We start from the raw sequence: 26234 nt of genomic DNA, 5'->3' as shown, positions 1-26234 counted from the left end.
GCGCAGAGCCTGACTGATCACCCGGTGCACATCATTGGTGAATGCTAATGGGACGAGCGTGAAAGAAAGTCAATTAGCAGAAAACGTCAGCTTAAAAAAACCCCACGCAAATATATGTATATATATATATATTTCAGATCCACCGTCACATTTTACATTCATTACAGCTTTATATATGAAAGCCAAAGGACATTTCTGTGCAATTTCTGTGTTTGTTGTTAGACAAAGGGAAACAGGACATTTTAGGCGTAACTCTAAACAGATGGGTAACAATTAATAAAATAGCTCTTATACCTAAATTATCATTATGTAGCTATGGATGAACAAATAAATAAATAGATAAACAAATAAGTAAAACATACGACTAAAGTAATACAAGGACACAGTCATATATACTAATATCCTGTACATAAAATCTCAGTTAGTCTTGGCGCCAGTCTTTTCATTCATGTCCTCTGTAGTGAACTCGCAAATCCTAAAAAGTTAAACTGAAAGATCCTTTCCCCCTCTGTTCTCAGGAGGATTTCATATTAACATTTTCGCAAAATATTTGTTTGCTTCTAAAATTCTAAAATAATACTTCTCTGTACCTGCAGGTTAATGCGGCTCTAACTAAAGAAGAATTTGAATTAATGAGCATGCAAAATCCTCTATTTTTAAAATGCGTTTTATTCATTACACAGCATGATACGCTAATTATTTTAAGTTGTGAGACTTTTCTTGTAATTCGTCTCAAATTCAGCACTACAGCGCTCCAGTGCTGCGTTCAGGCTCCAATGGGACAAACGTAAATTTTCTGGATCTGCAGAAACCTGTCTGTTTGTAATCACCACCTGGAACAAAAACTAATTTTTACTACTATTTGGCAGTGCAAGTGGGATTTTCTTTTTCATATTTTAACTTTCACTAATTATTAGAATATTTATATCTAGCCTTACCCTTGTTTTCCCAAGAACTTTTCCACATATCCGAATCCAATTGAAAATAATTTTAAGTTATTCATGGCCTATTTTAGATTACTCTGACTCACCACAGCATCTTGTGGTGCAAACTAGTATTACTCTAATGTAATATGTGGAATATGTGGACGATTTCAAACTGTTTTAAACACAGAAATTCACCCAAAATGCTTTTAAAGTAAATTTAAACTACCTGTAATCAGTCAGTGGCATGTGTGCATCTTTTTCCAAGCGTAAAACAAAGACTTCCAAGCGTGCCTTAAACTGCCAGTTTACAATGACAGTCCTTGGCAAAACAATGACAAGACTTTATTTGAACTTAACAATTTATTTAAATCTTTGTATAAGCAATTATTTCTTGTTCTAAACCTGTATTTTTACCACGTAAAAGATTATTTACTATGTAAGCATTAACGATAGAATCTGTTAGCTAAACAAAATAGTTAATGTTTAATTTACTGTAATAATAGCACAAATCAATTCATTATTTTGTCATAGTGGCAAACCAGCGAATTAAATTAATCACAAAATTGACCATTAGAACTAAGACAAAAGAACAAGGTAACCAAAAAAAATATTTTAAAAGTTATTTTAAAATTAATTATATTAAGAACAGGAATGATGTGCGGAGCTGTTGTAACTACAGAGGAAAAAGTTTATGAAACTATGAAGACAGCAAGACAGTATAGAGGTGTGCGATAAGTGGCAGTTGAGGTCAGGCAGGAGTCTTTGTGGACTGTTTGCAGACAACATTGTGATCTGTAGTGAGATCAGGGACCAGGCAGGCAGAGGTATGGTCTGGAGAGAAGAGGAATGAAAAGTGAGTAGAAGAAAGATAGAATGCATCTCCAAATGACATGGAGACAGCTATAACAGCAAAGCTTCAAGAAGCAGGAGTAGGGGAGGTAGATGAATTTAAGCACCTGGGGTCAACCATGTAAAGAAATGGACAGTGCACAAGAGAGGTTAAGAAGAAAGTGCAGGTAGGGTAGGACAGGTGGAAACAAGTGTCAGGGGCTATTTGTGACAGAATGATAGTAGCAAGAGAGAAAGGGAACGTTTACAAGATGGCAGTGAAACCTACTATGATGTATGGCTTGGAGATGGGGATCCTGACAAAAAGAGAGAGAGCAGATTGAAGGTACTAACATTTTCATTGGGGGCAACCACAATGGACAAGATTAGAAAGAGGGACAGTTCAGGATGAGCAGTTTGGAGACAAAGTTAAGGAAAGGGTCAGATGGTTTGGACATGTACAGTGGATGTATAATGAATACACCGGACAGAAAACCTCAGAGGAGATTAACGGGTGCGAGTTGGCATGAGAGGAGGATGCTAAGAATAGGGTGCGATGGAGATGATCCACTGTGGCAACCCTTAATAGAAGTAGCTAAAATAAATAGAAGTCTTTAAATACATTATTAGTGTTTTTTGTTGTTGTTAAATTTAAACCAGGAGATAGTATTTCTTTTATACTATCCTCGAAATAATTTTGGAAAAAAGTTTCGGGTTTTTTTCTATTACCTTGAACACAATCTTAGTTTACGCCCGCTGACGTCACGACGCTCCCAGTGTTTGGTTTCCGCGCCGCGCCGCGCTGAGCTGACTGAGCAGACATGGCAGCAACCAGCAGCGACAGCAAACCGGATGAGCCGCAGACAGATGGAGGGACGGAAGGGGATAGATCCATGTCGAGGTCAGACAGGTAAAAAAGGAAGGAATAAAATATGGCTGTTGTGGCACGCGGGGGTGTTGTCGAGCCCCGCGGTGGAAACTGCTCTTGGCAGCTAGCTAGTCCAGCTAGCTGCCACACTCGGTGTAACCCACGCATTGTGTTTTGACGTGGGTGCAGAGAACAAAAGCTTAATAAAGAACATGGGAGAATTAGCGAAAAAACACCTAAGTGAGGACAGAGAGACCTGGGCCCGGTCGTAAAATATTCTATGGAGGTTTTATCTGTGGTTACATCAACACTTTCTTCCCTCGTCTCTTTCCATAAGCATCTGTACAGATCCTCTCATTCTGTATGCAAGACTAATGCGACAAATGACGATTTTATGAACGTTTTCAACTTACAAAGCGTTTATTCATCATTTAAAAGTATTCGGCAGCTTTTCAGTGCGGCCTATTAAATTCGGCCGTATTAACCATCACATCTCAAAAAAAATATTCACTTTCAAATTGTGTATTTCAAATGTTTATTTTTAGGAATGGCTACTGTTAACCAGGGTCTGTTTTTGTTAATTACCACCAGTTTCTAGATGTTCACTGACCATATGGTATCACAACGGAAGCTAGTGTTGCTTTGTTGCTAACGCCCCCTTATTCATAACACGTAGCACTGAGGATGTGCTGGGGATCAGGTGTCTGTCTGGCAGCTTGGTGACCTGGCTGTGTAGCTGTAGTGCAGCTGGGTGTTAAATCTATGCACAAATGCATGAGTTTTTGAATCATTGAAATGTCACTGCACCAATGAAAAACCTTGGATCCTTGCATACTTTGATGCATATCAACCACTCAAAAAATTGATGGTTACTGTGAAGGTGTTCTTTTAACTTGGCTGCACTGATTGTAAATAAAATACAAAGTTGCATTTAGTTTGTATTTACATTAGGTCAGCGAGTTATCTACGTTAGGTGTCTATCTTTACAGGGACAAAGATGTGCATGAAGCACAGAAGCGGGAAAAACCCCCAAAAGGAAATCCATAAAATCATAAATCAGCCTAAAAAGTGTTACATTTGCATAATATTTTGCTTCTGCAAAAAGCAACCTATTGCCTATTTCTGCAGGCTTACAAGTTAATATTTAATGGCCTACCTTCTCTGCCATTGAGCTACAGCATTAGACTATAAATAAAAAACGGACATAGCCAGTAGGTGGTCATCCACTGGTTAGTGAAGTGAAACCTTGTGGTGAAGCTTTCACACTTGCTTTCTTAGTGTTCTAAATACGATCTGAGAAACTGACTGCATGTTCAAACTGTAGTGACTTGTAAACCATAAAGTCCAGCCAAATGATGACAGCCTTACTCATGTGAATGGTGGCTCCCCACCCAGTGTCATGCTGTGTCCAGGGCAGCGGTGTGATTTCCTGGGGAGGGCCGGCAAGTTCCCCCTTCCTCCCCCTCAACCACACCGACAGCAGATGCTTCCCTGTGAAGAGGAGAGTTCATAGAGGGTCTCCGGAGTGAGCAGAGACCCTCTTCTCTCTCTGCAGGACAACAGTGTATCTGCAGGTTCCCAAGAGTTAATATTTTGAATATATTTAGTTAAATGTTTTCCCTTTTTATACCCATTTATAGCTTCACATCTTTGAGCTTCTTTTGGTTAGAAAAAGGCTACTTTTGACACAATGGTGGTCATAAACCTGCAGATATGTTGTAAAAATGAAAATGCCTGTATTGGAGCAGCAGCGGGGGTCCACTATGAGCGAACAAGGCATCTCTGATGGCATACTGCAAACACAAACTGTTCAAAAAGCAGGCAAACATGAGGACTTAGCCTTAGTATGAGTCTAAAAATTACTTTAAATGATCTCACAGCACTTTGGAAACATCCCACAAGTGTTTCTTTGCTTGCCTAAAAATACGCAAACAATCTGTTTTTTGGTGAAAGTCAAGCCGCAGACCTGAAATGTAGAGGAGTGTTCAAAATACAATGCCCTGTGGTGCCCAAACATGTCTCTTCTGTTGGTGTTATTTGAAGCTGCATAACTGCATTGCTGCTGTGATATGATGTGACAGACCCACCCCTGTCCAGTTTTTTCCATGGCGTAAATCTCACCCATATCAGATCATATTTAGATTCATTAGTGACTCTAAATTGGATGTAGGTGTGAATATGAATGGTTGTCATGTCTCTTTATAAGTCCTGCCCCATCACAGCCTGGGGACCGGTCCAGTGTAGCCTTCAAGGGACACATTGCGTGATATATACTTATTTACATGTGAATCCTAGTTTCCCATTAATGTCACCTGTTAATTAAAAACCTGTTAAAAGGGTTAAATGTTGCTCGCTTACCTTCCTTTCTTTTACCCCAGTGGAAGTGGTGACGATTCCTTGGATGGCCTCTCAAACCATGTCCCCCGCTGTCCTTTGACCCCTTCGCTATCGCCACGAAAACGGACTACAAGCCAGTCCAAGACAGAGCCTCCTCTGCTGAGGACTAGTAAAAGGACGATCTACACTGCTGGCAGACCACCTTGGTATAATGTCACTGGGACAACCTTCAAAGAAGCCTTCGTTATAGGTGAGAGAACATCTTATTTCATTTAAATTGTTTAAAATTATGCCAAGCATTCTCCTGGCATTCTGATGAGGAGGAAGTGAATGCCAGAGTCTATCAATAATATAGCTATCTGAGTTTTTCCAGATTAAAAATCTCAGGTGCTTTCGTCCGCTCCCTGTAGCTAGTGCATTAAAATGAACATTATACCTGGGGACAGAATCATATTATTATTTTTGACCACCATGGTGCTGTTGTTGAATGTAGAGCCCCCCCCCCCCCCCCACCCACACACACACACACACACACACACACACACAAAAGAAAAAACTGGTTTTAGTTGCCAAAAAAAATTGTAACAGGCGCACTATCAATAAAACCAGTGATGTCACTGGAATTTGGGAGGAGCTTTTGCAACTGTGTTGTACAGATGCAGTCAGCAGATTCTGGTCAGTCTTTGTTTTATTCCCAGAAATATTTGCCTAACTCATGCTAGGTAATGCTGTGTAAGTATTTGGTTATCAGACCCGCGATAATGTGGCGTCTTTTCTTTTTGTACAGCCACTGAGGGAAAGTTGGCTCAGCACTCGCTGCTGGTGGAAAGGAGGCATATGTGAGATCTTGTTGGCATTTAAGTCTAAACACTGCTGTGCCAAAATACATCCCTAGTGCGATGTTTGCATGGCTGCTGGTTCTTAGTCTTGTTACTTGATAAAACAAATAATTATTTACCAAAATGAACTGACATTTCAGTTATCTTGGGCAGCAACTTTGCATTTTCTCAGACTGAAATCTAACATTTTCATGAGGCTCTGGGTGCATTGTGTGTGCATTTACAGCAGGCTGCCATCTTGCTGATCAGCTCAGTAAAATATCTGCATCGGGACAAGTCCCAGCAGCAGTAAAATGAGCGTGACAGAGACACTAAACCTGTGTGTGCCTGTGCACGTTTAACAGCCGCAGAGCCAGCGTACCGTGCTTAAACGCATCAGACTGGCATGACTGGTGATAGGTGGAGGGAGAGGTGGACATTATCTTTAGTTGGCAATCTGTTACCGTCAATGGCGCGCAATGACTGGTTACAATTTCACACTCGACTGTACCGTGGCCCCCAATTTAAAGGAGCAGTCTGTGTAACATAAGGGGACTGTGCTGATCTGGTCCCAAGAAACAATGGAGAATATAAAGTACTGGGGTTGCAGGAACAGATGGATTTAGGGATGGAAGCAAAAGTGAATGGCAGAAAAACATTGTAAAGCCTCATAGGTATCAAAGGTGGCTGCTGTCTCTACAGTCTGGGTTTATTGCTTATAGAAAAAGCAGTTTTATCTGTTTTAACAGGATTTTCCAGTGGCTAGGCTTTGCTGCTGGGTGACGTGCTGAGAATTTCTTGTCTATGCAGGAGCTTGTGATACTTTGGATTAGCTAGTATTTCTAGAACATCTTCAGAGCTGTAATCGGGAAATAAGCAGCCCCACAGTGTTCTTTGACCGGTTTCCTAGTCAGCAGTTTCGACCCCGATGAGTCTTATCAGGGCAAAAAAAAAAAAACCCATTTCAACACGTCACCAAGAGTTGTTTATGTCGTTGAAGCAGCTCTGTAGGCTATTTCTGTTCCTGTGTGCACACACACACACACACATGCACCAACAAAGACACAACAGCAAATTCATCCTGCTTTTCACCCGCTCCTGCCAGCCAGCAGGGTGTTCTGGCCCCGTTCCCAGGATTGTTTTCCTGAAAGATTGCTGTTTTGGTCTTTAACCCAGGAGGTCGAGGGAGGTGAGGCAGGGATTGACTTTTATTTTAGACATCTGTCCCATTGGTTTCATGTTTTCTTTTTTGTCTCTCAGCTCAAAATATGTTTGCGTTCACAGATTTTTCTGCACTCTTAAGCATAAAGCGTGTTGCATGATTTTTGTTCATCGCCATCACGTTCAGTATTTTTTAACCTCACATCCAGATGATGGCTAAATGTGAAGCAGAAAGGACACGTTTTTTTCCCCCCTAAGCTTTATTTTCATTTTTAAATTGGAAAACAAACAAAAACAAACAAACAAAGCAAAAAACAAACAAACAGAAAACTCACAACTATGGGACAGAGCAAGTATCAACAAATAACCACAACATGGCAGGCCATTGTGACCACAGAAGCACTCCCAGGTGCACACTCTTGTATCTATGCCTTTCAAGGATAACCTCAGACATCTGAAAACCAAACACAGAAAATACAAGCATAATAATAATAATAATAATAATAATAATAACATAACAACATTGATAATTACATAATTTTAAAAACAAACAAACAAACAAAAAAGAACTCAGGAGAAAAAGGGAGCAAAACAGAAAACAGAAAACACATCATGTGAACCCCTCCCACCATCCCCCCACCCCTTTACCCCTGTATGGCTCTCAACCTCATCACATTCGTGTATCCAGACAGCCCATATTTACACCTATCTATAGAAACTCTCATGCACAGGAATCAACATCCCCCACGATAAAACTGCAGCATTCAGGAAATCGAGTCAGGAAGGCCTTGATCAAATCAAGGCAGGCCCAGGGGGATTTGCGTCATCTCTATGATCTATTAGGTCCAAAGACGGTAGTACTGCCAGGAAGGGCCCCCAAATTTTTTCAAAGGTTCCATATTTCCCTTTTACATCATGCAATATCTTCTCAGCTGTGCAGTAGGACGCTAGCTCATTAATCTAGTGTCTCAATGTTGAAGAATTTTCAGATTTCCAATGTAGCAGAATACATTTTTTCACTGCAGTACTCGCAAGTAAAATAAAATATTTGTTATGGTAATTCACATTGATAGAACCTGTGTCACCTAGAATCCATAGTTTTGGGTCCAGTTCAATTTGGATCCCCATTACCCTTGAGATTATTTCAATGGCCCGTCTCCAGACCTCTTCACTGGGCAATTCCACAGCATGTGCAGGAGATCACCATCTGTTACCTTACATCTCAAACATTTGGGGGAATAATTATTATCAATTTTATGTAACCTATAAGGGGTGTAATATATCCTATGAAATATATTAAATTGCATTTGCCTGTGATTTGTAGAAATTAACATGGTCTGTGCCTGTTCCAATAAATGGTGCCATTCTACCTCTTCATAGACATGGCCCAGGTCTGTCTCCCATTTTCTTTTTATAGACGCTTTGTTATGGTCAGGTAACTTTTCATTGATAATAGCATATATAGATGATGCTATTCCTTTTATTGACTTCCATGGTTTGGTGCAAAGATGCGTTTCAAGAAGAGTTTCTTTTGGTATCTCGGGGAATAACCCTTTGGATTTCTCTTTGACCCAATCTCTTATTTGTAGGAATTTGAAGAAACTTTGTCCTGGGAGTTTGAATTTTTCCTTTAGTTGTTGAAAGTCAATAAATGTATCATTATTGTACAAGTCGGCAACAGTTCAAATATTTCTGTCCTTCCATCCCTGCAATATTGGGTCAGCAATATGATGAGAGAGATCAGGGTTGCCACATAGGGGTGTCCTTCTAAGAAAAGAGATATTTATTTTCAGAAGTGAGTGGGATTCCTGCCAGGCGCAGAAGGTGGTTAATATTATCAAATTGTTTGTGAGCTTGGATAGACATTTTTTTGTACCTAAAAATAGAACATCTTTTAATAGTATGGGGTTCACCTCATGTTGTTCTATTGGAACCCATCGAACCTCACTCCTCTCTGCATGTAGCCAGATCCAAATTGATCGATACTGGGAGGCAAGATAATAGTTCCTAAAGTTTGGTAAACTAAGTCCTCCCCTTGATTATGGGGCCTGTAGGGAGGAGAGTTTGACTCTTGGATTTTTCTTTTACCATATGAAAGAAGTTATAAGTTTATTAATTTCTTCTTTGAAGAAACTTCTAGGAACATTTGTAGGGAGACATTGAAATAAGTAAATGAACTTAGGCAAAGTGTTCATTTTAATAACATTAATTCTCCCTATGAGAGATAATGGAAAATCCATCCATCTCTGAATGTTAAGTTTGGTTTGCTCCAACAGTTTGATATAATTTGGTTTGAACATTTGATCCTCGGATTAACCAATTTGTATACCCAAATACGTAAAGCCATTATTACGCCACTGTAATGGGTCAGTAAGAGCTCTAATTTTGATAATTGATTTTATGCTTTTATCTCACCACCTGTCGGCATCTGACAGCTGAATGTGTCAGTGATTAATGAAAAAACCAATCAGCTATTAAATAAATAGTGACAGCAGTTATTAAGGCAGCTGCAGTCAGGTTAATTCTTGATATTGAATACATTTTGATTTTGCATTTATGTTTTGGTGTCGTTTCACAGATAATTTGAATAGAACTGTATAATGTGGTCAGGGGACATTTGCTGATAGCAATCAGAGCAGTCAGAGAAAAGATAACATGTGTAACAGAAGTGTAACAGTTTTAATAATGGAGCATGTGGACATCTGTGTCAAACAAACTCATCAGTTCATTCAACATATGTTAGGCTTGAAAAGAGCTTGAGAATAACAACCGTACAGTTAAACTTATTGCATAAACACTTGTCTCGTGGTTTTTTTCTGGGTCAGAATGCTGTGGTGACTACATATAAGAATGATTAGTCTTCATATAGTTGCTTAATAGAAATCTGTGCATTTTCCTGTGGTTTTCAGCTGTTTAATGAACAAAATAGTATTTTCTGCTTTTTTTTAAATGCAACAAAAATCTATCGGTCTGGCGATTTTTAACTTGAAAGCAGTGATAAATAGATGATTGGGATGATTGTCAGACATGATCACCTGGGTCATAATCTGCACAGTGTGTCCAAAGTTGTAAAGAGAACGCTCTGTTTATGTGCCAGGAAAACAGAAAATGAATCGGAAACAGAAGCAGTGTACCAGTAAGGTCAGGAACATTGCAGTCTGTTGTCCCATAACAATTAAAAAAAAGTACTGGATTAGGATTATCTTTAGCTGACGTCGTAACATTTATCTCCAAACTTGGATGTTGGAACACAGGAGTGATGTCACTCCAGTGTGTTACCGTTTTCCAGAAAAAGCACAGAAAACAGGATTTGTGTTGGTTCTTAGCAAGGTAGATCCATTCAGGTATCACTAACAATATACATAAATGTTTTTATACTCGTTTTGTTCTTAAAAACACCACCACAGCGCATTCATGGATAGAGCTCGGTCAGTGCTCGGAGTCCCAACCAATCATTATGTCTGTAGTGGACCAAGAAAGTTAAACAGAAAAATGTTTTTCCTCGGTTCTCAGGAGGTTGTGGCTTATTTAGTGAGTCACAAATACATAACAGTGGCACTGCAGATTAAAAGTGTTACAGTTGTATTACTGTTTGTGTTCAGTGCCGCCAACTTGGATTGCGGGGCACACGGGGTTGCTGAGGCTTTCCAAGTGGGAAATCAAGCAAGTAATTTTAACTGTGAAATTCTGACTTCCTAATTATTCTGCACAGCGTTACTGTCAGTGGCCTTCAAGGATTGAAGGATATTTTAAAACACATCTTTCCATTAGTCAAACTGACCCAGTAGTGTCTGAGATAAGTCTCCCTAATTATGAATGACATGACTTTTTTGCCTTTTAGATAAAACTGCATAACTGTGACTGACATTCATATAATAGACTGAGGTGCTAATTTATTAGAGGGATGTCCTGCGTTTTTACTCCTGCTGTCCCTGATATCAAGATGTTGAATAAAATGTTTCTGCATGAGTTTTCCTGGGTGCCTTTCATGCTGCAGTCATTGTTAATCCCAAGTATTTCATTTATTCCTTTTCATGCACCTCAGAGAAGTGGTGGAAGAAATTATGAGAAGTAAAATTATTATCAAAAGAATTGTGTTGGACTTTTGACTTAAAGAAAAGTATCCAGTGAAAGCTTTGCTGTCTGCTTCTAACATAACAGACTAACGTTTCTGCACTAGTCGAGCAGATTGTCGTTATCCGTCAGTAATAGTGTTGTGATTCTCTCTCTCCATCGTTTTCAGGTCTGTGTGGAGGAAGTGCCTCTGGGAAAACTACAGTAGCCAATAAGATAATTGAGGCGCTGGATGTCCCCTGGGTGGTTCTGCTTTCAATGGACTCTTTCTACAAGGTACAAAAAGCAGCTGAAAGCACTGAAGTGTAAATAAGTACTGTGATTAATAGCATTTTAGCTCATTAGCAGCTTTAGTGCTGCAGTCAAGACACACTATTATTTCACATACTGTATTTAAGCCACAATAAGTAATGAGCTTTTTGATTTGAAAAGAGTCTTGCTGAAAATATAAATTGTACTGCTTAGCCCTCTGTGACTGGATATCTGTCATCTCTCAGATTTTTTTTTCCAAGAAAACAGATAATGCAAACTGGCCGGTAAAATCCATCTCAGGCACCTGAAATACCTGAAACCAAAGGGCTCAGTTGGTTTGCAGTGTGTGAATTTCCTTTCTTCTTTATATCTCTTTGTCATTCAGGTGTTGAATAAAGAAGAGCAGGAGCTGGCAGCTAAAAATGAGTACAACTTCGATCACCCCGATGCCTTCGACTTTGAGCTGCTGGTCAACATCCTGAGAAAGCTGAAGAAGGGAAAAAGCATCAAAGTGCCAGTTTATGACTTCACCACTCACTCCAGACGCAAAGAATGGGTGAGACCCTCTGATTAACTTTAACACTGTGTTGGGTCGTGATTGAAAATTTCAGTTTCGTGATTGAAACTGAAACCTTCCCCCAATCAGAGCACCATTTTTACTGTCATTTGCATTTTTAACACAAACTTTCCTCCAGAGGTTTTACAGCTTTGGTTGGTTTACCTCTGTGTTTTAATTCGTCACATTGTGCTCTGTACTCTGGTTTAAAGTGGGGAGGGTTCAGTTGAGAATAATCTGCTTTTTGTTGTGAACACTTTGCAAATTTCAGTCAGTCATGTGATCAAATCCCATCCACAAAGTCCTCATGAAACAGATTAAGTGTAATTGATGATTACACTCGTAAAGCATAACAGAAGATGTTTTTCCCATAACTTTGCTTGGTTGGTCTTGGCTAGTCATCTGCAGACGTCTCCTATCCAAAGCCCCCAGGAGTGCTTGTCTCAGGAACATTTTTCCCAGGAACTAAAAGGTCCTTCAGGCTGCTGCTTGTTTGTTTACACAAAGATTAGGGATGCTGGTCTACTGATGAAGGATCAGCTGTTTTGACATGCAGGACTGTATAAATGTTAAACCTGATATCTCAGCTACCTGTGAGACAGACAGAGAGTATTCACATTCACTGCTTTGTTCTCAGCACCACTTCCTCTCTTCACTCACAGTCTTTGACATTAGATCTCTGAGATATTTGAATGCTAATCAATAAAATCAAATAAAAAAAATCTCCTTGAACTTAATCTTCAAAGTCCAAAAGCCCGCCCACCATATAGATCAATTTCTGACTTAGTTTTGAGCTCTTTTCATTTTTGCGCTGCTGTTCTTGGTCTTGTTTCTGCTGTGCTTTTTTTTTTTTAAAAGTGGTTCTTAATGTTGTTGTTCCCTCTCAGTTTTTAGGATGCCCACTGCCAGCAGGCAATGTCCAGTTTAATGTTTTTCCCCCCACTGTCTCTTATTGGCTTTTTAGGTGCAAAGGTTTTCATGGCAATCACAATAAAAGGCGCTGCTGTTTTCAGCTTCTCTTCCTCCCAGTGTGGGTTTACTATCTGGGTGGGGACATCGTGTATTTGCAGCCTGTGTGTGTGTGTCATAGACATCCTCACTCAGCCTTTTAAAAAACAGTTTAGGCTGAATATGTTATATTTGATATTTGCAAATGTGCTCCTAAATATATTCGACAGTGACTATTTTTCCAGAGGTCTCAGATGCAAGTGAACTTCTATTGAATTCTGAACCTTTCTGTTGTTTTTCCATAAAAAACCCTCCTATGCTTCCTTTAATGTGAAAACACGATGTTGACAGGAAGAAAAAGAAAAACTTCATTTGTGACTTTCATGTGATTGGTGCAAACTCTGACCAGAACAGAGTCATCAGTTATGCCTAAGCATGAGACACCAGCGAGGTTTCTACAGTGGGAAGACATAGAAACACTTGGTCTGCTCCCATAAACCACCTACTAGTCCCTGCCTTACTCCACATAGAGGAGTAGTTTTCAGTGGCGTTGTTGCTTTAAACTAACTTGTGAGCTATTTCAGCTACTGAAGCTGATGACTTGATAAAAATGTGTATTATTAGAATATTCCCAAATGTGTCAAAGTCGTGAGAAGAGAAGCAGTTTTCCACTCACTTGAGTTCGGTTAGTTTAGTGTAGTCTGTCTTCATTGAAATAAAAGCACTGAACACTTGAGAGGAGAAAAATGAACATTACAGCTACAAATCACCTAACACCTCTGGGGATGCTTCAGTTATTTAAGCTGGTGAAAATTCAGATGCTTGCTAATTTGCTAATTATTAAGGATTTTAGGGTACAGTACATTAAGCCCAGCATCTCCTCCCAGAGGCATTGTGAGGAATCAATCAGGCATAGCTCACTGTCTATTTTTCTGCGATGTAATTTCATGGCTGAAAGCCACAACACCACATGGGAAATCGCCTCAGATCTGAGATCATTTTATGGGCCTTTTGTAACGGGGAGGATGTAATTAAGACTCAGGCCTCAAGGGTGCCGAGGGCCATCAAGCTGCAGGCTGTGTTTATAAAGCAGTAATACAGATGGACAAGAGCGAGCAACTTAGTTTTTCTTCTTTGGTAAAACTTTAGGTCACATTCCCTCTCTCTCTCTCTTTCTTTCTTTCAAGCACTGGCACTTAAGTATTTTAAAGAGCCACTAAATCATCTCTTAGTAAAGAAGGAGGAAATGAATAAATCAATAAACACTCATCTGTTTGTTTAAAGTTCACTTTCTTTCAAACTGTGCACACTGCCTCTGCCTCTCTCGCCGCTCTTTCTCAAAATCAATAGCAAAGTGTTCAGCCTATTGACTTCAGCATGAAGCTGGTCGTGGAAAGGTAATAGGATTGTGACATACTCTGCACCATTTTGTCTGCGATTGAATCGGTTATTAACCTCTTTCTCAAACGCCTGGTAGTAAAACTGGTTCTGGGTGAGTTTCATCAGATAAGTTAGTAAAGCAAACATGGGTTGAGGTTGTGTTTGTGCGTCAGTGGCTGTATGTCATGCACACACATGCAAGTGACAGTGTTTAACTGACATCTGTAAAAGTCTGAAGGCAAATAAAAATCATCTGTAAATGTGTTTTATGCTTTCATCTTATATACAGTAGATTTGTGTTATCTTGGGCAGTGTCTTTTATCTCATTTATTGCACCTTACCAAGGATATTGTGTTTCCTTTAATTTAAAAAGAAAAAATAACTGCTTAAGTCTCATAGTTTTCTTTGGTTTACGTTGAGTTAATGCAGGAATCATGTTTATCTGAAAGCAGAGGGTTTCATGTCTGAGAGCAGGAGACCAGATTTGCATATGTCACAGATTTCAGCAGTGTGCTGTCCAGGCTTGTGCATCTGGCAAGTCATAGTTTCACAAAGAAAACACAGACAACCCACAAGTTTAAACTTATTGTTCCCAGTTCTGTATGTGACCAGGACAATTTGACAGAATCAAGTAGATGCAGGCTTTTTTTTTTTTTTTTAAGTTTTTTTTAAGTCACAGTCCAAGATGTGGCCAGATGTTTGGGTTTTTGTGATATCACAAATAGTTTGGAGGACAATTTTGCAACTTACAGTGGTGCTGTTTGTGTTTTTGAACTTGGATTAAACCAGAACTCATGTGCCTTGAAATGTAAAATATCGCATAGATTCTTCATATATTTCTTTTTATTTTATTGTTTGTACCCTGACTCTCACCCTCTGACTCTGAATTGGATAACCAAAACAAAAAGTAAAGGTGGATTATTTCAATTTGTGTGGAAGAAGACTATTTTACAGACATCTCTAATTCTCTTCGATCCATAGTTAACAGCTTAAATTTAACTGTATAAACAAAACATTCGATTTATTTTTGTGTTTCAAAGTAAAAGGACATTAAATGACCAGCATGAAGAATGAATACTTTAAAAATATATTTGGGTAAAAAAAAAAGGAAACAACTTCTTTCTGACCTTCAAGTGTATTTTTTCTTAATTAAAACGCATCCGTATTGTATCATAAATGTTTAATTTCACACTCGTTGTAGCTCATTAATTGTGAATAATTTTCATATCCTCACTTATGACACTGAAATTATTTTTAGTTAATGAACCACTTAGTTCAAGGTGTCCACACAGTGCGGGGTTGGAGGATTTTGACCCCTATCCCTTTGTAACTAATAACCTAAGAAACATTGTGTTCACCAGTACAATCAACATGAACACACTGCAAGTGCAGCTTCAAGTGGGGGGAAAAATGTGAACCTGTCCTTAAATTTGTCCTCTTACAGAAAACTGTGTATGGTGCTAATGTTGTCATCTTTGAGGGAATCCTAGCCTTCGCCAACAAGGAGCTGCTCAAGGTAAGAATATCAGTATCCCCTCCACTTACTTACTTTTCTTTTACATTTTTCTTCCTTAGAATATTTCGAATGTGCGTGTCTGAGGCACCAACAGCCACATACCACATCACTTAAATCACCTGTGATGCTTGGATTGAACTTCAGCTCGTTGTTGATGCTAAAATGAGTTGTTGAGATGTGATTGGCTGGTTAGTGTTAACAAGAAGTTGAGTGTATATTCATATTTATGTCATAATAATAATAATGGTTATAAATTTTATTTATAAAGCACCTTTCAAGACACCCAAGGACACTTTACAATAGGATAAAACACATAATGGAAAAATGACAAAATGAAGAACAATAAAACAAAAGCACAAGATAAAATTAACAAACAGTGGGTTCACAGTGAATATGCAGATTTGAACAGATGGGTTTTGAGTTGAGATTTAAACTATGGGAAAGGACCAGTGTTCCTTATATCTGGGGGTCGAGCGTTCCACAGCCTGGGAGCAGAGCAGCTAAAAGCTCTGCTTCCCATGGTGGTGAGGCAGAAGGAAGGCACAGCAAGCTGGATAGAAGAATATTGAAGTGAGCGGGCAGAAAAGGTGGTGCTTAACAAGTCAGAAAGGTTAAGGAGGTGCGAGGTTATGAATGGCCTTGAAGGTGAGCAGAAGAAGTTTTTATATTATCCAGAATTTCACAGGGAGCCAGTGAAGTTCCTGAAGAACAGGGGTGATGTGCTGGTAGGAGGGTGTGTGTATATTTATCTGGACTATAAAAATAAGATGTGATGCAGAAATTGACTCAAATTAAGCTTTATTTGAAAAGTTTGCTTTTTAGGCTCCTAAAGCTGATATTTACATCCATTTTTATGGATGTGTAGAGAAGACTAGTGCTAGGAGGCTAAGGAGACATTGCCATCATTGCAATGCTCTTGAGGGTCAGAGGGAATAAACACTTATAAAAAGAGGCATTCTTCATTGCTAATCAGTCCTGCAGTCGCTCTCTCCAGCCTCTTCTATTGTGTATGAGTGAGTGTGAGAGAGCAGGAGAGCTGGACTGTGATGATAAGACAGGCAGCCTCTCCTGAGACCCGGCTGTGTAGCTGATTACCATCTGATTAAGTTAATAGCAGTCAGCGTCTCATGTGATCAATGGTGTTTTTTGTCCATTCTTGTAATTGAATTCAATTACAGCTGCAGATCCGATATGCTAATAAAGAGGTTTCCTTTAAGAAACCAAGAGGTTGCAAAAGGACATGGTTAATAATAGGATTTGGTGCTTCTCTCACGCTATCAAACCATTGTGGTCAGTGTTGCAGATCATTATGGAAGACTGCTTCATAGTAGGAGGAATTTTCAGTTATTGTGATGAAGCAGCTTGTTTTTCAGATAATTTATTCATTGGATTTTCTAAAGATGTCATGTTTTTGTCTGTATGTTGTTGATCTGAATTTGAATCATGATTGATATATGTATTTTCTAAATGTCAGTAGCTGTTTTTGCAGATTAAATTTGCATATGTTTTATAATAGATCTTTTCCATCTCGCTTCCCCCGTTCATTTATTTAGGCTTAATAAAACACTACTAGCACAGAAAAATATTATTTGATTCACTACATCAGTGAAGGGTTCATTCAAATGATTTTCTTGGATAATACACACGTGCCTTCCATATTATTTTATATTTTATTTAAAATCAAGTTGAATTAACTTGGAGTCCTTATCTTTCTATCCTGTCAAACACAAACAGTGGCTGCAGTAATGCATTTGTCACATGAGACAAAATAAATCTTAAAGAATTTAATTTTCAAACAATTAGAAGCCAATCAAAATAAAACTTCAGTTGTGCCAAATTCTGCTCTGTAGCTGTTCTTGTTTTGGTTTTTGGCTCAAGGTTTCGTCTTACAATACATAATACACAAAGTAGGTGCACGTGGTACCATTAAGACCATCTTATGTGAGAATGGACATCAAATGGTCTTTAAAATGACATCTGACCTGTCCGTGCTAAAAACAAAAGAAGTAGTTCCTGAAGTCAAAGCAGTGCTGGCACAAACCATCTGCATAGACAGCGTTGGACACCGAGCCAGTGGTGTTTTTTCTTTGGTTTTTCATTTTTAGGCATATTTCCAGTAGAAAAATGTGCAGTTTTAATTTAAAAAAAAAATTGTTTGAGATTATTTTTTGTTTGGATTGAACAATAGTAAGTGTAGAGCAAAAGATTTTGTGTATTGTTCCTGATACAGATATAGCTTTTCATTTTTCAGTTGTATTCATGCCCAGTCCTGAACCCACCAGCAATATTGTTTGTATGATATGTTGTGTAATCCTGCACTTGTACTTAAACCAAAAAAATCCACAAATTTCCACCTTTTCTTTACTATATCATAAATGTCATCAACGAATCCACAAATTTCCCTGGTGTTCATTGCTCATTGCACATTCAAGGCTTGTAGCTGCATCAAAGGAAAACTTTCCAATTTTCCAGCCTCATCACTTTGGCAAAAGAAAACTGGGAGCTTTCCTAGGTTAGGAAATGATCTAGAGCCACAGCCTTGCTGTCTAACCTTTGGGACCAGGCCACTCTTCATTCACCTGCTCCAAGCTGACAGCACTGCTTATCCAGCAACCTGCCACCTTTTTGGTTGGTCAGTCTGTCAGATTTACAGCAGCCTGAACTGCCAGCCAGTGGCTTTTTGTGCAACTGAGTTATAACTGCGCTCCCACTGCCGTCCTCCTCTAAATCACACACAGACTTCTTTTAATTTCAAAAGTCATCTATAGTTCTTTGTGTTGCCTCCTTGTTGTCCCACCTTTGTCGTGATGCTGCCCCATTGATTTTTGTCTTCTGTCTTTGCTGAATTGAGGTTCAGTTTAGTGGAGCTTAGTTGGTGCATCGGGGCTGACTTTCTCTTTGAAGCTGCAATGATAACTGGTGTTTCCTCAGATTCTTCAGCATGTCCCGACCCCAGCGTCAAGCTTCCGATGTAAAAATGTCAAATCATTGAAGCAGCTCAAAGTGCCTTTTCACGGACACTGACTTTATTGAGACTGAAAAATGAAGTCTGTGCAATTTGTGCTCTTTACTTCCTCTTCTTCTTTAATACATTTATCCTTCTTGTGCAAGATAAAAAATACTATTAATAATATTTTTCACTGAGAGTCATGTTATGTTATTTTAGTCGCATATAAGGATAAAAAATGGAAACGGGACATTTAATGTCCCACTTTAAATTCTGACTATATCAAGATCAAGTGTTTACTGCAGAGAGCTGGGAATATAAAACACTCCCTAACTGATGGGTAGTGACATTTGTTAGAAGCGTTCAGGCTTTTAAAAAAATAAATATGCAGCTCTCAGGAGTTGTTTCTGTCATTTTTACTCATGCTCAGACAGTAATCTAAGGCTATCAGTAAAATAATGAATAAAACATCTTTCATTCATCGTCTTCAGAAATTCTATGAACGGAAACTTTGTTTTGGCCTACAGAGAACTCTTCAAACATAAATGACTGCAGTGTCCTGCACTACAGCCACTAGTTTATCACCAGAGTTTCTAATTAAAAGCACATACACACACCAGAGCTACATTTCAGGGGCAACTGTGGATCAGGAGGTCATTGATGATGAGGAAGGTTTGTGGTATGATTCTTAGCTCCTTCAGTCTATATGTCAAAGTTTCTTGACATACAGTCAAGATATACAGATATAGAGTCAAGTTGCAACATATTTCACCTTAGAGAAGTGACCTCAGTGGATCCAACAGTACTCTGCATAAGTAAAGTATGTGTAGCGCAAAAAGAGATGCCTTTGAATGGGATTCAGCCTGTTCACATAAACTCCAAAGTTTTATGTACTCAGCCCGAATAACCATTATTTACAGGGAAATGGCCACAATAACAGAATCCTAGGGGCGGACATATGTTAACAGATGCTATTAGAGGATATAAATATGTCCGCTGCCAGCAATTTAAAAAAAAAGTACTGGACCATTGATGGAGCGTCTTGTTAATGTATGTGGGTGTGTGATGCTGTTATCGATACTTTTGCAAATCAAGGAGAACTTGCAGCTTACTGTAGTAAATGGGGCACAGGTGCTTAAACTTTAAGGATACCCAAAAACTTTGCAGGAAAAGCCTGCTACTAGTATTGATATAAAACCTGAACTGGTGGTGCCTTTATGGGGCCAGCACCTTAAATGTATTGACCCCATAAAGAGTTACAAAAATATCCTAATATCAATAATGATAGTCATTGTGTGTAATATGTATATACATATACAGAAACATGAAATCACTATAAAATGATCAAATAAATGCAGCAAAAGCAAAAAACTGCGCATATAAAAATGTTACAGGTCGATGAGTGATTCCTCCTTTTGGCTTTTGTCTGCCAGCTTCTGGACATGAAGGTGTTCGTAGATACAGATTCAGACATCCGCCTCATACGGAGGCTGAAGAGGGACATATCACAACGTGGACGGGACATCAGCGGCATCATCAAACAGTACAATAAATTTGTAAAGCCAGCCTTTGAGCAGTACATTGAGCCCACTGTGCAGGTTGCTGACATTGTGGTTCCCAGAGGTCAGTGGCAGTATTTTTAGTTCACCATAGAAAAGCACAGGAGCGCTCTTCTCTATCAGCACTTTACACGTTGCTTGTTTTTTATGTGCAGGTGGAGAGAACTTTGTAGCTTTGGATTTGATTGTTCAGCACGTACACAGTCAGCTGGAGAAGGTAAGGAATGTTTATGATTTTGTCATTTTGTCATTTGAGGATGTGAGGGATTACTTTGGAAAATTGCAGCTTTAATTGCATGGGCTTATAAAGGATACTATGATCTGTAGTTTCTGCAGACAGGTGGAATGTATTAAAGCTGGCATTAACTATTCCTACATGTTTAGATAGAGCTTCTTATATTTTGCTGACCGGCTTTCACTGTAGGTACATATTCTTCTAAAAACTCTAAGGTGGGAATGCCTTTATGATTACTTCAGCACAATCTTTTTTTAACCTTTCAAAGTAAGTGTGGTGCTGGCTGGTGTGGAATAGTGTGAACATGGCCTATGGGGCGTTGACTGCAAAAGATTCTTCTTTATTTATTTTTATTTTGGGGGAAATGATACAGAAATAAAAGACGGAGGCAAATTTACCAAAACATCCCAACATCTAAGATTCATCAGACATGTCAGGTCCATAGTTGGGACAAACAATAAGGTGAAGTTTGATTTTTTTTTTCTTTTTTTCACCTATTATAAAAAAGAAAATGAAAAACACACTTCACTTTAATTTGAACGCTGGCACCTTCATGGTAGTGACACACACCACTTGACCACTTGCAGGTGTGCATTTGTCCTGTGCTGGATTGCCTCTGTTGTGCGAACACAGCAGACTTTTGACTTGAACTTTTGAAAAATTGGAAGAAGTTGCAGGAATTTAAACCTGGTGAACAGGATGGGCTGTGGACAATAACACGATGTCACATGCTGCTATTTTTCCCGTCTGATGGTAGAGCACATTAGCTGATGTCATATTTTTCTCCTCTGCTTTAGTAGTTTGGATGAAGTTAAGCGACAGTGGCCTTTATGATAAAATAGTACTAAAAGTAATTAAGGGTACTAAAAATCAGGAAAGTAAAATTCCTGGACACTTTTCCCTTTTGCCATTTGAAGTGATGGAGGAAGATTTGTGACGTCTTTTTATGCTTTTTTTCCCTTTTACACCTCGTGGTTAGAGGTCTTAAGTAGGTACCTTAAATTAATGACCCTTTAAGGAAAGATCGTGTCCTTCATCTTAGCTCACCTCATTGTTCTGTCATCCACTCACTTTTTGATCTACCGCTAACAATGATCTGCTCCACCTTCAGCACATTCAGTCATGGTCGCTGCCGGAACACCCACAGCATCTGTCACATTCACAGGCGTGTGTGCAGTATGTAATAATGAGAAATAGACGGGCACACACAGGTCAGCATGTATATTTTTCTCTTTGCCTTTACTAAAATTACTAAAATATGCCTTTTTTAAATTAAAAAACACATTCATGGTTATATTTATATGGAAAGTACAAACGTTGGCATTATGCGCTTTCCTTTGTTGGCCAAGGAAAGAATACCAACTCTTCTTTGCCTTCTGAACTGTATTACCACTATTCTTTGCTTGTGTTTTAAATCATTGATATATAAAGGACGGGGTGGCTCAAGACCTTTGCATAGTGCTGTGTATCCAGAAAGTTGCAGATTTTTAAATCAGTACTTCTGACACGACTGTGGTTTTAAACTACATTATTTCGCACTTGGTCATATAAAATTGACAGCTCATGAAATAATTCGCTTGTTTTCACTTGTTGTTTCTACAGTAAAATGAAGTGGTCATAAAAAGCTGATATATGACAGTTAAACTCTTGTCCAGCCAAACATGAAATTAAAGTTCACACTTGAAGTGTTTGTCTGTTCAAATGTACGACTCTCCACAGGCAAACATTTATTGTGTATTGTGAATTTTTTGTTTCTCTTTTGGGAAGAGGTTTATGTTGTGAATGATCCTTTTTTTCTGACAAGCCGCTTGTCTCATTTTTTGTTTTTTTTCTTATGTTTCTCGCTGTTTGCACACACGTGTCTGTGTGTGTGTGTGTCTCCTTGTACGTGCACGACCCCTCCTCTCCTGGCTGAATGCTGTGTAACCATTCCAGCGTGAGATCACTGTGAGGTACGATTGTTGGTGCTTTTTTTTATTACCACATCCTCAGAGTCATCTTTTTTCTGCTCTTTTATGCCACTACATTTTCAAGAATGCCTCACTCTTTTATTTGCAAAGACTAAACTGTTTTGTTTTTACTACAAACTCATACACATGTCAGTGCTTCACCTGCCTTTTCACTTAATTCTGTTTTATCCCGATTTCCTTTCATAATGGTCAGAGGGTTATAATGATTTTATCATCTCTGTCTCTGTTTAATCTTTTATTTGTTTTACTCAGCAGAAATATTTGAATGTATTCATTGTGAAAACACCTAATCAGCCTATACTTTTCAAGTCATGGATTAAAATAAAAACATGTCATTAAACATCATTTAAAGCGTCATGACCAGTGGCACATTTTGTGTGTAATATTTCTTGTACTGTCATATAACTACGGTATATGACCTGAATAGTGAGTTTAATAGTTTCCTGTAAGTCACTGGAAACCATTGATCATAGTTTGAGTTTAGAAATTGTGATAACAAGTTAATGAATGAGTTATTCACACTTGTTATCTTTTATTTATTCAGGTAAAAGTCTCATAGAGATCCCAGAATTGAAAAAGAAAATGAAATTCCCTTCATTTTGTCCTGGTAGTGAATAAGATCAGAAGCAATCTGGAAAACTATCATCTAGTCTGCTAATGCAGGACAACAGGCAATATTTGAGTGTTTTTGTAGAGCCAGGTGCTATCCACTATGTAATACTGTCTGGAAAATAAAACAATATTGAAACAGGATCTATCTGAGCCAAGACTTCCTGTTCTGTGAACTGTTTATTTAAGCTGCTTAAATATTTAGATTTTAAAATAGAAAGAAAGGAGAAAAGCAAAATCACTGAGAAATGTGTCTCTACTCTCCACATGAATTGTATGCAAACACATCCAGCACAAATGTGATTGGTCAGAAGAAGACAAGTCGTTATGTCCTGTCTTCTATTCTGGACCAACAACCTGTTTTTCATGGTTATGAACTTAGGCAAATTCTGATTTGGTTCTCTCAGACATAGATTGGCTAGTTTGCTGAAGTTCCTCAGGTCATGTTCACACCTAACCACAACAACATGCAGCCAGCTCGGCGAAGCCTGTGCCAGTTCACATCATTTAAAAAAAAGAAATGGGACATGTTTTGGTCCAGAGGCACAGAATAGACTTTATGGTGCAGGATAGAGGAGAAAGATCAGTTTTTGATGTCCACAGGATGCTGTAAACTTGCAGAAAAGCTGGAGTGGAGACCTAAATTATGTGTGATCACAGATGGTCATGTGCTCCTGTATGTGTGAGATGAAACCTGCTGAGAAGTAGAAGTTCTTAGCTTCAGTTCACCCTTGAACGAAGATGAATTTGCAAGCCTACTTCAGCTGAAGTTTCAGTGGGTTAAATGGTTCAGCAAATCTAAGGTCAGCTCTTAGATGGATTTGTTGAATGTGGAGAAATTCCGGCTGCCCTCACAGCTTTTACTGAAACTAATCCCAGTTTCTGAAGTTGAGTCACCTTAAGCGAACCCCACTCATGAGATAAATTGAAGTGAGCGTGCTCCTCAGTGCAGAGCTGGAATGTGTTTTTTCGGTGTTGTACAGCAGCAATGTGGTGAAGCTGTTTCACTGCTAATACTCTTCTCTCTCTTCCTTTCTCTGTTTTGTTTTTTTCCTCCTCTTGTCCCTTTGTGTGTGTGTGTTTTTTTTTTTTTTTTTTTTTTTCCTCCCTGTGTTTCCTCCTGCCTTCACCTTTAAACACTTAATCTCACCAAACAAATATCTGTCACCTTCTTCAGAGGAAGATGCGCTGGGATATGTGAGCCTCACCTCGTGCACCTTTTTTCACTGTTGTAGTCTTTAAAGATACAGATTTGTAGTCTTAGATTTAATGCACTCAAGCCTTTTTAACTTGTTAAACTATGCACTACATATTCTGACTGTAGTTAAACCGACACGTTTGCTGGGTTTGATTCCACAAATGTCACAGTTCCATTAATCTAAGCTGTGCACAATTAAAACAAAGCATGCTGTATTTATCAACAGCAGAGTGTGCATGAAGCAGAATAGTTTCATTGCTCTTTAGTATTCTAAGTAGCATGTGTTTGAAACGGTATGCGCCACATATGCCAAATTTTTAATTTTTTCATGATTGCTTTTATTGTTTTTCTGTTTGTGGCCTCAAGGTCATGGCACGCATTGATTTATTTAAGTGCAAACTTTTATCTGGCATTATGATCAAAACGTTCTGAGAACAAAAGCCTTGCTAGATTTAAGAAAGCTTCCAGTGCCACGAACAATGGAGCAATAGAGTTGAAGAGTCCACAGTTTCTAAATCTAAAGACTCTACATCAGGTGAAAAGCCAGGGCAGGATCAAGTCCTTCATTTATTGACATGTACTTTTGCACTCTGAATTTGCCCCTCAGAGCGATGCTGTCGATTCCTGAAGTGTCTGAGGGGGAACACTGATTTAAATAAAGCAAGGCTTTTAATGCTGTGTTTCTAAAAGTCTGGCAGCTGACACACAGAATCAGCTTCTTTCTCGACTTTTGCTTTAAAATCAAAAAGGCTTGTTAAACCGTGTAATGTGGGGCGAGTTACACAAAGATGCCTCATGCTTATGCTGGGGTGGCCAAACGCTGTAATCCCGTAGAGCCGCCCGCTCTACATGTTTATCGTTCGTGTAGGAAGCAGTGCCACTGACATTAGTCCTGATTATAGCAGTTAATATCTACACAGACTGGTGAGATGGATGACGCCTTGGCTAATTTATTTAAAAAAGGAAACTCTGCTTATCTTTGTGAAACCGGCCCCTCATCAGTTAACCTTAAAATGTCTGCTTTGCAGAGCGTTTGGTCGTTGGTGTTTGTAAGCAGTGCACTCTCTGTAGTGGTAGGACTTAAGATGTTTGCAGCTTCTTAATATAACCTCTTTGAGCATCGTTCTGTGTCGTGTGATTTTGTGATTATTGGTGTAAAAAGTTGCTCATTGATTACAGATTTGATATTTCAAGGCAGAAAATGACACTTGAACCTTTTTTAAACAGCAGATATGAGAACTGATGTGCATCTATTGAAGCCTTTCTGTTTACATCAGGGTAGCTCTGGCTCATCGGTCAGCTGACTGATTACATCACTATGCTGGATGATTATTAGATGTCACTTAAATATAAAAAAAACAAGTACAAATTAAATCAATTCCTGAATTAATGAAATGATTTTAGGTTACATTTGTATTAGTACATATTTGAGCAGCTGTACAATACCTGGCATTTTGAAATATTTGTTACAGAACCTACAATACTAGTTTGTTTTCAATATTTTCTTTCAGAATAATAAAAAAAGAGATGAAAAATGAACTGATTGGTTCTGATTAGTTAACCTGCAAATCCAGTAAAAGTATTTAGTTGAATGAATGTAGACACGTCTCTTACTTTGGATGCATGAATGTGTTTTGTTTGCCGCAGATCGGCTCTGGCCTCAGCTCACCAGGGTCAGCCATTACCCAAAACCCTCAGCGTGATGGAGAGCACGCCACAAGTCCGTGGCATGCACACCATAATCAGGTCAGAACGAACACTCTTTCATACGCTCATTTCACAAGCAAAGTCTTGTTAAAATTGGCCAGTGAGTAGGATTTAGAGACACCTACCTGTGAAGCTGCAGATTTGCAACCAAACCACCTCTTGTACTTTACACGTTTTTACAGGCCTACTGTGGGCACCACTTCAAAATAAAATAAGAGACAGGACCTTTCTATAGTGACAGTTTTCTGAGCTATAGAGCCGCTGCAGTTGGGATGTGGATCACGAGAAGAAAATATTTAAAAGTTATTTCTTTAAAAATTATAATCAAACAGGAGCTTGCTAGTG

The 26234-nt window shown here is 38.8% G+C and overlaps 1 protein-coding gene across 3 annotated transcripts in view; it reads left to right on the top strand.

Annotated features, from left to right (window-relative positions):
- The first annotated feature begins 2518 nt into the window (after positions 1–2518).
- The window catches only part of LOC113037547 (uridine-cytidine kinase-like 1), a 29621-nt gene continuing 5905 nt past the window's right edge, over positions 2519–26234 (top strand). The window contains exons 1-9 of one of the 3 annotated variants that reach the window (XM_026194775.1): positions 2519–2664; positions 5001–5209; positions 11182–11288; positions 11650–11820; positions 15593–15664; positions 20045–20234; positions 20326–20387; positions 22341–22357; positions 25830–25928. In XM_026194775.1, the coding sequence (XP_026050560.1) occupies positions 2576–2664; positions 5001–5209; positions 11182–11288; positions 11650–11820; positions 15593–15664; positions 20045–20234; positions 20326–20387; positions 22341–22357; positions 25830–25928 (1016 nt within the window). In that variant the 5' untranslated portion in view covers positions 2519–2575. Of the gene's footprint in view, positions 2665–5000; positions 5210–11181; positions 11289–11649; positions 11821–15592; positions 15665–20044; positions 20235–20325; positions 20388–22340; positions 22358–24161; positions 24182–25829; positions 25929–26234 lie in introns of all 3 variants that reach the window. The other 2 variants (XM_026194774.1, XM_026194772.1) reach the window with 2 other exon arrangements.

Source organism: Astatotilapia calliptera, chromosome 15 (genome assembly GCF_900246225.1).
Source record: "Astatotilapia calliptera chromosome 15, fAstCal1.2, whole genome shotgun sequence".
NCBI classification, from domain to species: Eukaryota; Metazoa; Chordata; class Actinopteri; order Cichliformes; family Cichlidae; genus Astatotilapia; species Astatotilapia calliptera.
This window is presented reverse-complemented; position numbering and strand designations above follow the sequence as displayed.